Here is a 13,091-nt window from a genome sequence, read left to right as displayed (position 1 = left end):
TATTCTTAAGAAGTTAATTTTGACTAAAACTGAATATAACCTATGACACACCCTCCCTGTCCGTTATATCTGAATATTGAAGGTGAAATTAGCCAGTACCCAGCAGAGAAACTGTTACAACTTAGAATAAAAAGAGAGTGCTTGATTATTCTTACAGAAAAGAACAATCTCATTCACTTACAGTACACAATAAACACTTAACACAGTGGATTAGTTCTGAACATAAGACATTGAAATCTATTTTAATACTTTTTTTCATTTAGAAAGTACTGCAATGATGAAACTAATTTCTAAGGCCTAATTATTTTATGAAGGGTTGCTACTTATTTCCCAATATTCAAACTAAATATTTTGCCATGTAATTAAAATTTTGTACAAGATTCAAGGTTGAAAAAAAAAAGACCTAAATAAAAACCTTTCAAACATCCTCATCTCACAGATAAAAATACAAGTATGTTTCTGGTAAAACTCTGTGGAATGTTTAAATGAAATAGTAATTGATAAGCACTACAAAATATTCTTTTAACTTACACAGATCAACTGAGGGCTGAATTTGATATGCAAAGGCACCACTGGGCCACAAGCTCAGCTCCAACCAGTAAAGACTTCTGACATTTGCTGACTTTCTGGATCCTATGTGAACACTGTCCAAACAGTGGCTTAAGCTGTGGTACACTTTCTTTTTTCTTTACAATGTTTTTGCTGTTTATGTCTCACTAATCTCTGAAATCAACTGTCTACTTCAGCTTAAATGCTATCTGAAGTTCACACTACCCACTCCACTCAAGCACACACAACAGGAAATGCAACAGCCTGTAAGTTGAATAACAATTCTGTTACAGTGCTTACCTTGGAAACAAATAATGATGTGGACTATAACAATCATCTACTGTGCCTCACTCATGACAAGATCTGGAATTACATGACCTAGGCGTGTTTTTCTATTTGAATATAAATGTTTGGAGAAAAAAAAATCAGTCTTGAATACAACTCAGGATATGCCACACCACTGCTTCCATTGCATTTCCCCATCAACTCCTGTTCTGCTCTTAGAGAGTTTCTCTGCTTCCCATACCTGTTAAGACACCAGGACGCCGAACTAACCCTCAAACATAAGCATAATCAAAGAAATTCTGGTTTAAAAGATGTCACTTTTAAAACTTGGGCCACAGTAGTTCAAAATCCAAACACAAGCTTGAAGACGACTACTGAAGCACAAGTTTACATGAGCTGTCTGAAGTCTTGTCACACTGATTGGGCCACTGGTTCACAGTGGATAGTAGCAGGAAGTGACAAGAAACAAGCCCAGAAATTTATGAATAATTAGTTTCCAGAAGAATATTCTACAAACACATTAAAGTGAACAGGAAAAATGAAGCCGACAGACATCTGTATTACCAACCAGAAACCTTATTTTCACAAACACCAGACTGAAAAGATATAGTCCATATATATAGCCAATCTGTCTCAGACCAAATATATATACATATGTATATATATATATATATATGTATATATATACATATGTGTATATATATATATATGTATATACTGTGCACAATATCGTCTATGAATATAAAATTTTTGCTTATATTCAACATGAGGTTGAAAAAAGGCTTCCTCAATATTTTGCTCATGTCCCTAATGTTTAGGAGAGTTCAGTTCTTCTAACTCCTTTACAAGAAGAACCACTTTATAACATACGGCTTTATACCCCTAGCTTCCCAATACCACAGCATGTTCAGCAGCAGCCTCCCAACAAATCAGAAGTAACAACCTTCACCAGTTGACAAGGATGCTTCACTATCTGTGCCTCAAGAACAAACAAGTTATCAAGTATTTCTGTTTTGGCAGTGAATCCTAAGACGTTTTACTTTAATTATGAGGAACTGACTTTTAAGAAGAAGGTGGGATTGTGAAACCTTGGTTAGCTGAAAAGATTTAATTTTAAGTAAATGAGCAGTCCAGAGATAGTATCAAGTCGGTAAGCACGTGAGGGGCAAGGTGGTGTTTGCACTAGAATAACCTAGAATTCTGCAGCAGCATTTCTAGTGACCTAAATAAAAGGTCTCAGCTGGAAAGAGTCACTGACTCCGACTGCCTGCCTGCCCTGTGCTTTATTTCCTCTTTCTGTAAACTGTTTAAAAGCACTAACATCTTAAGCAGCAGAAACCAAGCTTTAAAAACAGGTTTTCACAACAAAATTTATTAGAAGAATAGTGGTTTTTAAAGTCTAGCATCCAGTGAGAACTACCATACACAACATTACAGCTGGGAATGTTTCTCCAAAATGTCATGGTCAAATAATACAATGGAACCATTAAGTCTTACACATGCACAAAAGAAGTAGTGCTTCTGACATACAATGCAAAAAAAAAAAAAAAAAAAAAAAAAAAAAAAAAAAAAAGGAAGGGGAACCACATGGATTAAATTTAAGTACTCATCACATACATTAAGACACAGCTTATTTTAGTCCAGTCAAAATCAGAACTGCATTCAAAATTTAATGTAGTGCAATCAAACCCAAAAACTTAACATGTGATCATAAGTGCTCTACTACATAAACAAATGATTATAGCAGGAACAAAAAGTTCAAATCACACAGTACAAAAAATCTGTAAATAAATATTAACTACAGTACAAGAGAAATATTAAATTATACAATTCCGTCAAACTGTAAACAGTATATTGAAATGAGGTCCATAGAGTAAAGGGGGTTCCTGTTTTGTTGCATGACACTGAACTTCTAGAAATCTGAAAAATGCCATTTTCCATGTCTTCAAAGGCTATGGGTTTTAGAGTTTCTTTTGGATGTAAGACATCAAACAGTAAAGCAGAGGATGATGTAGTTTGTTAACCACAGGTAGCACTGTGGAAAACAAGTGTTTAAAAGACAAGTCACCATCAGAAGGAACTTGTCACTGAGGTCTTTGAGGCTGTAAAATATATTGAGATAAAACTTCCTGCTGTCTGCAGACCCAGACCTCTGCTCACTTTTGACATTTTACATACTCAATGTTAAAATACCAACTTTGGCAGAGTCACTACTGATAAACTCAAAGCACTTATGGCCCAATGGTTCCATCACAGTGGCCAGTGCACAGGTTCTCTGAAGACATTGCATAAGTAGAATGTAGAGGTCAGACACCCAAGGACCGGTGCTTGAATTTAGTAGTAGTTATGATGAAGAAACAAGAGCCACATCAAGGAGGAACTGCATCTGTCACAGTTTACAGAAGCAGCTAGGAATGTCACTTATTTTCATTGTGCTGGCTATTAGTGGCATTTAAAAATATATAGTTTATGTGTGTGTGTGTGTGTGTGTGGTGGCTATACATGTATGCATGTTTAAAAAAATACACTGTTAACAGGAACCCCCATATTATCTGCTCAGTAGTTATAACTGAATCTATAGAATGCCACTATAAGAGTGTGAGGCACCGTGTGCTGGAAAGTTATGCAGCTTTAAAATCTGTTTGGCTGAGTTATACCTGGATACCTGAACTGAGTTTTTAAGTTGACATTCATCAAAGATGTGCTACCAGCACGTTGAAATAAAAGCAAAACAGAAAAATACAAGTCACTGTTAGGTTTAAGAATAGCATCAAAGTACCTGAATTGAGTGAGGAAAGTGTGAAAACTGTCCCTGAGGGTTTTTCAACAGTGTGTACAAGTTGATTTTCTAAGAACATTAGCTTTATTTAACAGTGTGGACTGATAAAATACCAATGTCTGACAGTTTAAAGTGGAGGTCATAGAGAATTATACGTGAACGCTCCATGTAGTTTATGCATTTTCCCCCAAAGCAGCAACAAGCCACTGTTAAGTATACATCCCATCAGAACACGCACACGTGGGAGTCGGATAAAGGTTTCTTCTGTTTCTTTTCTTTTTCCTGACAGCACAGCATATCAATATCCAATGACTATCTTTCCTAGATCAGAATGTACTAATTTTTGACTATCAATATAGGATTAGACTTTTAATCAAACACTTAGCTATTACACACTAAGATTTCTTAAACTCACTAATGCTGGTAATACTAACCTAGTTAATCAACATCCCCCCCCTTAGTTTTAGAAATATACCCTTCCACAACTTAAAACCATTAAGATCCGTATCAGTCCTCTGATGTAAAAAGCATGTCAGTGAATTAGTATTAAAAATTTACACAGTAAAAAGGCTTGAATTTCAGCCAAAGATTCTAAATACTGCTCATTCCCTGAAGACTTAAAAGGGAGAGAGTCTCTACCCATTCCTTAGTGATTTACATATCAAAATGGTCAGATAATGTGTTTACTTTGGGGAGTTCCCCTGTTTCCTCTCAGATTCCAAATTCCTAAGCCAGAAGTGCTAAACTGAACTGGGGAAAGTGAGGCAATTAGTTAGAAGTACTAGAAAGATACAAAACGCTATTGTCCTTTGTTAAAATAAGAATTATTTATATAAATGTGATTTGACCCCATATCATGTAGTTATGGTTTTAAAAATAATCATCCTAAAACTTACAGTACCTAAGACTCTGAAGGTAAATTAAGACTTTAGTGTTTTAACAGAAAAGTGCTGACTTATCCCTTTTCTAGAATTTTAAAAGTTTGGGGAAGTGCTTTCCTAACAGTAGTGAGGTTTGCTATATATATACCCCCTTCCATTAAGCAGGAAAGTCACCGGACAAAAGACTCAGGAGTGTAGCGCTGGTTGTTTATCAGATAGGAACCATTTTGTTTATTCTGTGGGGGTAAAAATATTCTAGATTGAAACTCTATTTGGCTACTGAATGTTAAAAATCCCTGCTCTACTGTGTCAGTATCCTGTGTCCAACTACTCCCAACCCTCCCCCCCAACCGCTTCACACTATCCACTGAGAATCTAATCTCCAAAGAGATTTAAAATTTTATGTTTTCAGGACATACCTGAGAAAGGGTGCAATTATGCAGAACAAGGAACCCAAGACTGCACTAATACTGGTTATAGGTTCACAAACTGGTTTTCAAGACAAATCTAAGTTTAAGAGGTATGAATCTTCAAATGTCTCACTGCTTTAGATTATTTATTTGGTATGTGTGTAGGGTCATTTCCAGTGTTGAAAATATCCTGAGCCTGTTCAATGACAGTTCAAGGAGTAAAGAGTTCATTTTCACATTCAAACAATAAAGGTTAAATATTGGGAACATTTGCTACAGCCAATGAATCTATGTTTACCAAAAGTGCTTGCTTCTCATGCTTGTTATAGATACAGCTCTAAATGAACTGGAAATCTTAAAATTACCTCCCAAATAATTGGAAAATTAATTCTTGTTTACTGTCTGCCAAATAAACATTAGATTTAATTCTCATTTTCAAAAAAGTGTAAATAATTTCCTATCAAATGCACATGATCAAATTTTAGTATAATGTCTTGAGACTCTTAGTTTATTTAATACAGCTGGGGGCAGTTGATCTTTATCCTCTTCTCTAAAGTTTACACCTATCCATCCTAGGTTCATTCTATCCCCTGTTCCAAAATCCTTTGCAACACAAAACTCAGCCTCAGTGTTAGTATCACAGGGCTAAAGTTTGCTTCTTTAAAAGATGAGTGTAAAAACTAGAGTGAAAGAGATAATATGGAGATCATTTCCTCTATTTCCCCTTGCTATCAGGTTTATAAATCAAGTCTCAAGAACACAATTATTCCAAAATAAAGAGTATGGAGGTCTGTATGCCTTATACCACAAGTATGTATATATATGTATACATACATATGTGTGTGTGTGTGTACATACGTATTTTTTCAGTAGTAAAACACAAAAAAAAAGCCAACCAAAAAAATTTATATAGTCCAAATAGTCTCTTAAATGGATTATTTGGCTAAAGCCATCAAGGTCTGAATAATACTGGACTGACCAGCATATTAATGAAAATTTAATTCTAATGGAAAGGGAACAAGAAAAACGATCTTTCATCTTCCTGAAAGCCAAAATTTAACCTGAAACTTTCAATCTGCTAATAGAATATCAAGTGGCCATCCATCCTATAGTATATTCTATCACCAATGACAGCAACCTGAATAAATACAAGAATGGAGATGTGAAAACAACCTCAAGCATTTGGTTAAAGAATTACAGATTCAGAAATTTGCTTCAAAAGGAAAGCTAATAGGATGTAATAGTTGTTAATGTACACTAATTGTCATACATACACATGCTTTGACAGCTCAAAATAATTTCAGGTTCTGACACTGACCTGACAATTTGTTTTATGAAAATAACCAAATAAATCTAAACTTCACCATCATGGGGCAATAAAATGTAAAAGGATCAGAAAGGCTTAGAACCAGGTCTGGCAACATGTGCTTATCTGGGGCAGGCAGAGAGCACACTAGCTGCTCAAAGTTGCCTAATGACAGAAGGGAGTTAGGCTATGGGTCTGACTTAAGAGTTCTCTCCAGAAAATTGGGAACTAAACACCTCCTTGTGCCACATAACATTTTGCTATCTGATCCCATACAGCTCAAATTACAGCTAAGGTAAAACACTGGAGAACAGAAATGCCAATTGGTTGAGGTAATGATTTATATAAGATAACCAGAGTTCTAAAGCACTTCAATGTTGTAAAGTAAAACTGTACCAAATAAAGCTAATACACACTTCACACCTCTGAGCTTGCTCACCAGAACTGAACAGTAGTTAACTTCACATAAGGACCCTACTATTACACAAAGCCTTGCTCATATTCATGATCTGCTGTAGCAAAGTTTTATCAAGCAACATCTAAACTTCAGAATAACAACAAACTTATATTAAGTATTATACACAAATATAAATATTTTTTCCTGAAAGAGAGACCTTGTCCTTCATGGTATTTGGGGAGCAGAATCAAAGTGTATAGCTCAATACAAGACAATTCAGTCATTTGAAAAGCTAGGGAATAAAGTAAAATAACACACTATATTGGATCGTGCCTGCTGATTCTGCTCTTTCAGAAATAAGAATGCTAATAATAAAATACCATCCCAACTCTATCTCATCTAGAACTGTTTAGTGTTTTGTGATTTCACAGTACTGTAGCTTATCTACTTGTGTGATGTCAATGCCCTCTCACTAAAAAGCAAGGATTTATTATAAATATATTATTTCCTACCATTAATTCAAATAATGTTATGTAATTTGAATAATGTCATCATTCGCCTTACTGGAAAATGTGAGAAAAACGGCTTTTGTGACAAGCAGTTATGAACTATACTTTCCCATACCATAAAAATGGTCAACTGTTGTCTGAGCCATGCAAACCTCTGATTAGCAGAAATTAAGCATGCAAGTAGAACAATCTCCATCACACACTTATGAGGACGTCTCCAAACTAGACTATCTACACTGAAAGTGCCATACAGCATAGTGGCAAATCAAGAGAGAAATCAAATAGTAAGGGATCACTGTGGTATGAAGACTGACAGCCACTTCCAAGAAATATGCAGTATAATGGAACTCTGAACACAAAGTTTAACATTAAAAGTGCACCTGAATATTACAAGCTAACTTTACACACCTACAATAAGGTAAAATATATTTATCTTTTGAAATATTCAGCAGCGTTTGCATTTTTTTAAGTTTTTTTTTTTTGAGAGGCTCATGAATTTTAAAAGGGGCCACTATCTAATTTCAACCATGCTTCACAAAACAATAATGGCTATTTTATATTGCAGTTACCAATGTAATGCAATTAGTGCTTTAAAACAATCTATACTCAAACAAAATAACACAATAGAAAAAGAAAGAAAAGAGAGAGAGAAAGAGAGAAACCAGCCAACCAACCAACCTTTGGAGAAAATATGCTTATCAAAAGCTTCTTGAAAAAGAAAATCTACCTGAATATCAAGTCATGACTGATCTCAAGTGTAATGTTAAAAGCTTCACAGACATCAATATTACAATCTTCAGGTCTCAGGACTTTAATCTGAGAAGTTTAGAGTTTGGTTTGTTTTTAAAATTCACTTTCTAACCAAAACAAATAATAGAAGTACTCAATTTTCACTATTTACAGCTCAGCCTACAGTCTGAAATGACACAATACAAGTTCTCTTATTTTAAACTGCAGCATTAAAGGGTAGGCACACCATTTTTCTGCTGCTCGATTGTCATCCACTGAAACACACATAGAAAATAGTTATGTTAGTAAAACGGTCACTCCCATTACACTACACTGACAAAAGTTACATAACTCAACTCATACACCACTACAAACTACCACAAGGATTAAACCTCTCTGAAGAGTAAAAGTACAAAGGTTCAACTTTTAGGGCCAGATTTTATTTTTAGATGGGCCTTTAATGATGTCTTTCGGAGAGGGAATAAAAGCACAAGTTAAATTCTCAAAGGATCTTTTGCAGCAAATTTGGGCTACTGAGTACCCCAGCATTGCACAAAAAGGAACCATGCCTGCAACTAACTGTGTACTAACAAACTGAGAGGGAACAAAAGAGCTTTTCCTTCATAAGCTTAGCCTTTTGCTTTCAGCAAACCTCACACAACTTCCTTCAATTGCAGATGAAAATCATGCATCTCACATTGTGTTTTTATTGCAACTTCCAGCTCGGCTAGGAAATATTGCAGTCACATTAATATTACCAAACTCTTTGTCTGTTGAGGCTAAAAAGCCAAGAAACAGGCGGTCATCCACTGATTAGATTGCTTTACAAAATAACCAAATCAAAAGAAGAATCCACACCCAACCTATGTCAAAAATGTGCAGTGTCTTAATTTTAACAGCAGCAATGGTGTGCCTAACCTTTGAACACACAGGTTGCGAGTGAAATCTATCTTTTACCTAATTAAATTAATGGGTTCAAAGTTTTCAGTCAGGAATCTGTGCCTGAAGACTATCTGGACATATTCCTACTACTTCTCAAGTTGTTAGTACTCTCCCGGAATGACCAATTTTAACCTAAGGAACACTGGCTACTTATTTTTATTTTACTCAGAAATGTCAATGATTTGGGGGTTTGGCTAAGCATTTAGAAGGGCCTAATCATCTTTCTCAGAAGACTAGCATATAGGGTATATGTGGTGTAGATTTTGCTTTGCACAAAATAGTAATTTTAAACTGATGATTGTAAAGATCACATTCCACTGGCTTTACTTATCAGCAATTCTTGCAATTGTCTGTCAAAACCAATCTTCCAAACTTAAATCACTGCAATTTCATGTGCCCATCTCAAACAAAGCATAAGCCATTCTTCAAGGAGTGCTTGCACAAACATGATCGGAAAGGGCCTGAAATGTGTGCTAAACAACCAGAAAAGGCCAGGAAGGGGATATTATGTAGGATGCCATAAGAATAAGGGGTGGGGTGGGGGGTTGGGAGTTCACCTAAATAAAATTAACTAAAATCTAAAATCTAACCTCTCCCAATCTTGTAGCAGTATCTGAATTAGTTAAACTGAAACTCCAGTGAACTAAACTACCAATCAGCAGAATCAACATGCAACCTAATTATATTAGGTCACCTTGGGATTGCGATTTTTCTTCTTAACAAAACCATAGATCCTTCATGTATATAGAAATTATCAAGGCTGAAAAGTGTAAGCAGCATTTTAGCCACACCATAATTACTAATGCACACTGCTCTCTGTGCTCCGACTCCCAGGAAGCACAGCTTAGATTCCTTAGAACTAATGGCTGCAACAATACTCAGTCGTTAGTTAATACATGACCACTTCTATAAAACCACTGAAAACTATAAAGAAACTGAAGCTTGCTGAAATGAGGCATCCTCCATTGTTTATGAAATGTACCCTGACTGCTCCTGAGTAAGAAGGGAGCGGGTCCTCCATGAGATAAGGCTATAATCTCACTTGTTGGTGAGAGCAAATTCTACCCTTAGAAAATCTTAAATGAAATTACAGCAAAGGTAGTGTTCCAAGCGATGAACTGAAACAGTTTGCAGGTAGTGTGTGTACATCTCCACACCTTGCCCCTGGGTGAGCACTAAGACATTGCTAATTTAGTTGGTAAATTTAATAACAAAAAGAAAATAATAAAGCATAATTATAAATGACCCAAGTATTTATCAAGTAACCAAATATCTTAAAGTCAATGGTTCATCATCATCTTTTTTTTTTTAGTTTAACCCTTCAATTAGTTGAATCATGTAAGAAAAATGTCAACATTTTTGTAAGATAGCTTTTCAATTTGTAGCAATAAAGCTCCCAATACGACAGAGGTGAACTCCAGAAGGGTTTTTTTTCCCCACCTCATTTTTTTTTTAAGGTAAAGGAAAACATAACTTAAGAAAAAAGAGAGAGAGAGAGAGAGAGAGAGAGAGAGAGAGAGAGAGAGAGAGAGAGAGAGAAAGAGAACAAAGGAAAGCATGCAGGCTCTACAGGCAAGGAGTCCACTTCCATGTATCTGGTCTTTGTGAGGTAACTCAATTCTCTGTGTAGAGAAACATGCAAAAGGCCAAACAATATTCCGAGCCATACTGCACATGGAAATTTAAAATATGCAAATTCAGAATGCACCTTTCACCTCTGTGCACAAGTCAATGCAAAACCTGCAAAGCAGCAAGTGTCACAGTAATGAAGTCAGTGCAGCAGGGACAGCTAACAATGATGCAGTAGTGCTCACCCAGTTTGTACAGTAATTGGCACTCTACAATATTCTACTCAGTTTTTGATTCATTTGCACTTTGTGCTGCCTCTCCCTGGGGATCTAATTCAATCTTTACAGAAACATCTGGCCCCTCCGACCTCATTAATTTCATCTTTTTCTTTGGAGGGTTTTTCAAAGTGCCCAGCCTCTCCTTTACTTTGTACTCCAGTGTACTGTGGGGAATCCCATAAATACTCTGAGCTTTGGAAACACTCATTTTTCCACTCATAACCACTGAGATGGCTTCCTCCAGTATCTCACTGTTGTACTGTCTGTAACGCCCTCTTTTCTTCCGAGGCTGCTTGGAGCCAGGGTCTCCTTCTTGATCCGATGTGGGATATGGCTGTCCAGAGGTAGACTGCTCAGCATCTGAGCCCCAAGAATCAGGTCCAGCATCTAACATGCTTTTTCTATTTTGTTTTGGAAGAATAGCCCTTAATTTTTTACTAAGTGCGCTCTCCGTTTGTGAACCCATTACCAAAGAGCTATAGCTGTATTGATCACCAGTGCGAGACTCCCAAGAAAGATCCATTCCTCGAACTTGTGGTATCTTTAAATCTACAGGAGATGAATGGCTCATGTCCCTTTTTCCATCTTGTTTTGTTTGATGTGCCGTTTTTGGAAAGGCAGAGTTTTCTGCAAGAAAAGGAAGGTCACTGATGTTGCTGAGTGCACCATTTCCCCTGAACTTCATTCGGTTGAGGTTGAATTCATAATGAGGTTTTGCCCAAGAGGCTTCCCTGGATAATATTAAGTGCTGTCCATGATTCTGTAATCCAGACGGACCAAGGCTGGCAGCTGTGGACAATTGGTTTCTGTTCAGTAGTTCTTCACTAATCTGCAGAGATCGAGCCAGTGGAACTTTGAGTGATGTGGAGTGTCCAAAGCCTTCCCTGGTTCCATCCTGTAAGCTTCTTGGAGGTACCCCATCACCACTCCGAAGTCCATCTGGGCGGTACTGGCTGGGTCTCCCAGGTCGCCTAATTGGATGGAAGGAAACTGATGTGAGCAGGACTCGGACAGGAAGGGAGGGACGGGTGAGGGGACCACTCCTTTATTAGAAGGCCTTGCTTGGGTAACATCACTTTGTGTTATTTATTTATTTTTCTCTAAAATTAAAAAATAAAAAATAAAAAAAAAAACACATGGTCTCAGCAGTTAGTTTAAAAACTTGATCACAAAAAGAAAAAAAAAAAACAGGGAAAAAAGGAAAAATCAAAACAAAACAAACAAAAAAAAACCCCATGAGGTTTTTTTTTTTTTTTTTGGTCAAAGAAAAATTAAACCTGTTGGCAGTCTCTGGCTGGGTTCACAAATTTTCGGAGAAAAAGTTTCGCGCAACTGTTTGAAAATAGCAGCTTAACCATTAATTACAAAGTAATCATTAGTGTCTCCATTATCTATACAGAATTGTTTACCAATGTGACGTTACCACTAAACAAGCACAGTAATAAAAGAGTAAGCCAAATTATTTCTTTTAATGCAGTGCATTCAACATTCATAACAACTATCTAAGAAGCTGGCAGCATTCACACTGGTGACACCCAGATGATCGCTCATGGAACCCACAGACAAGTTATCTTTAAAACATAAACAATTCCAAGTGACATTCTGTGTACTGCTTGGGAAAAGCTTACATATGGCAACCAGTCCTGAGAAGGGGAAGACATCAAAGAGGAATCAAGACCTGCTTCACTGTAACTTACCACACTGCTTCATTAAAACCCTATTGGTTGTAGGCAGAGACACAAATACCACAATTCCTCCAAGTAACTTTTTATTTCCCCCCAAATTTTGTTAAGTTATACTCAAGAGTCAATATAACCAGAAGTATAAATAACTTGGTAGCCAATCTTCTTTAAGAAAAGTCTTTCTCCTTAAAACACCACATGCTTATGTCCAAATCATGTTTGAAGTCAGTTACTCATAACGTCACTCATAAGACTTTGCTGTTGTTGTGGGGTACTGTGTATGTCAGATGTCTTTCTTCCTTGGTCATTCTGTCCTTTTTTTTTCTTCCTGGTATGTGAGGGAGACTTTTTTCTTAGTGAACCTGGAGCTCACAGATTCGACAGGCAAGGGTCCTTCTGTCTCTGCCCACTCCCACCCGCTATGGGGTAACAGACATAGTTGGTGGCCCTGCTGCCTGTGGGTGGTGGGATCCAAACTCAGGTCGTCATGCATGTGTGGCAGGCTCTTCAGCAGCTGAGCCATCACCTCAGGCCCTAATTCATAAAGTTTTAATTTTTATAATAGAGAAATGTTATTGATCTTAAGATTGGTAGCTGGCAATGCATTCCCAAGAGAAATAATTCTATCAATCAGTCAGGCCCAAAAGTGTAATTTTACACAAAAGTGATAAACAAATTATATCTCCCCGGATTTTACAGAAACTATTGCCACCATTAACATGTAACATTGAATACTCAACTGAAAGACGGGCAATACTGCTGGTGAATTTATCTT

At 36.7% G+C, this 13,091-nt stretch overlaps 1 protein-coding gene across 8 annotated transcripts in view; it reads right to left on the bottom strand.

Annotated features, from left to right (window-relative positions):
* Lcor (ligand dependent nuclear receptor corepressor) overlaps nt 1–13,091 on the bottom strand; it is a 102,821-nt gene that overhangs the window by 19,437 nt on the left and 70,293 nt on the right. For 2 of the 8 annotated variants that reach the window (XM_021187018.2, XM_029544790.1), the window contains one exon: nt 10,292–11,605. The exons of the other annotated variants lie outside the window; for them this stretch is intronic. In XM_021187018.2, the coding sequence (XP_021042677.1) occupies nt 10,636–11,605 (970 nt within the window). In that variant the 3' untranslated portion in view covers nt 10,292–10,635. Of the gene's footprint in view, nt 1–10,291; nt 11,606–13,091 lie in introns of those variants that run through there. 8 annotated transcript variants of the gene reach the window in all.

The sequence above is a fragment of the Mus pahari genome, chromosome 1, assembly GCF_900095145.1.
Source record: "Mus pahari chromosome 1, PAHARI_EIJ_v1.1, whole genome shotgun sequence".
Taxonomy (NCBI): domain Eukaryota; kingdom Metazoa; phylum Chordata; class Mammalia; order Rodentia; family Muridae; genus Mus; species Mus pahari.
This window is presented reverse-complemented; position numbering and strand designations above follow the sequence as displayed.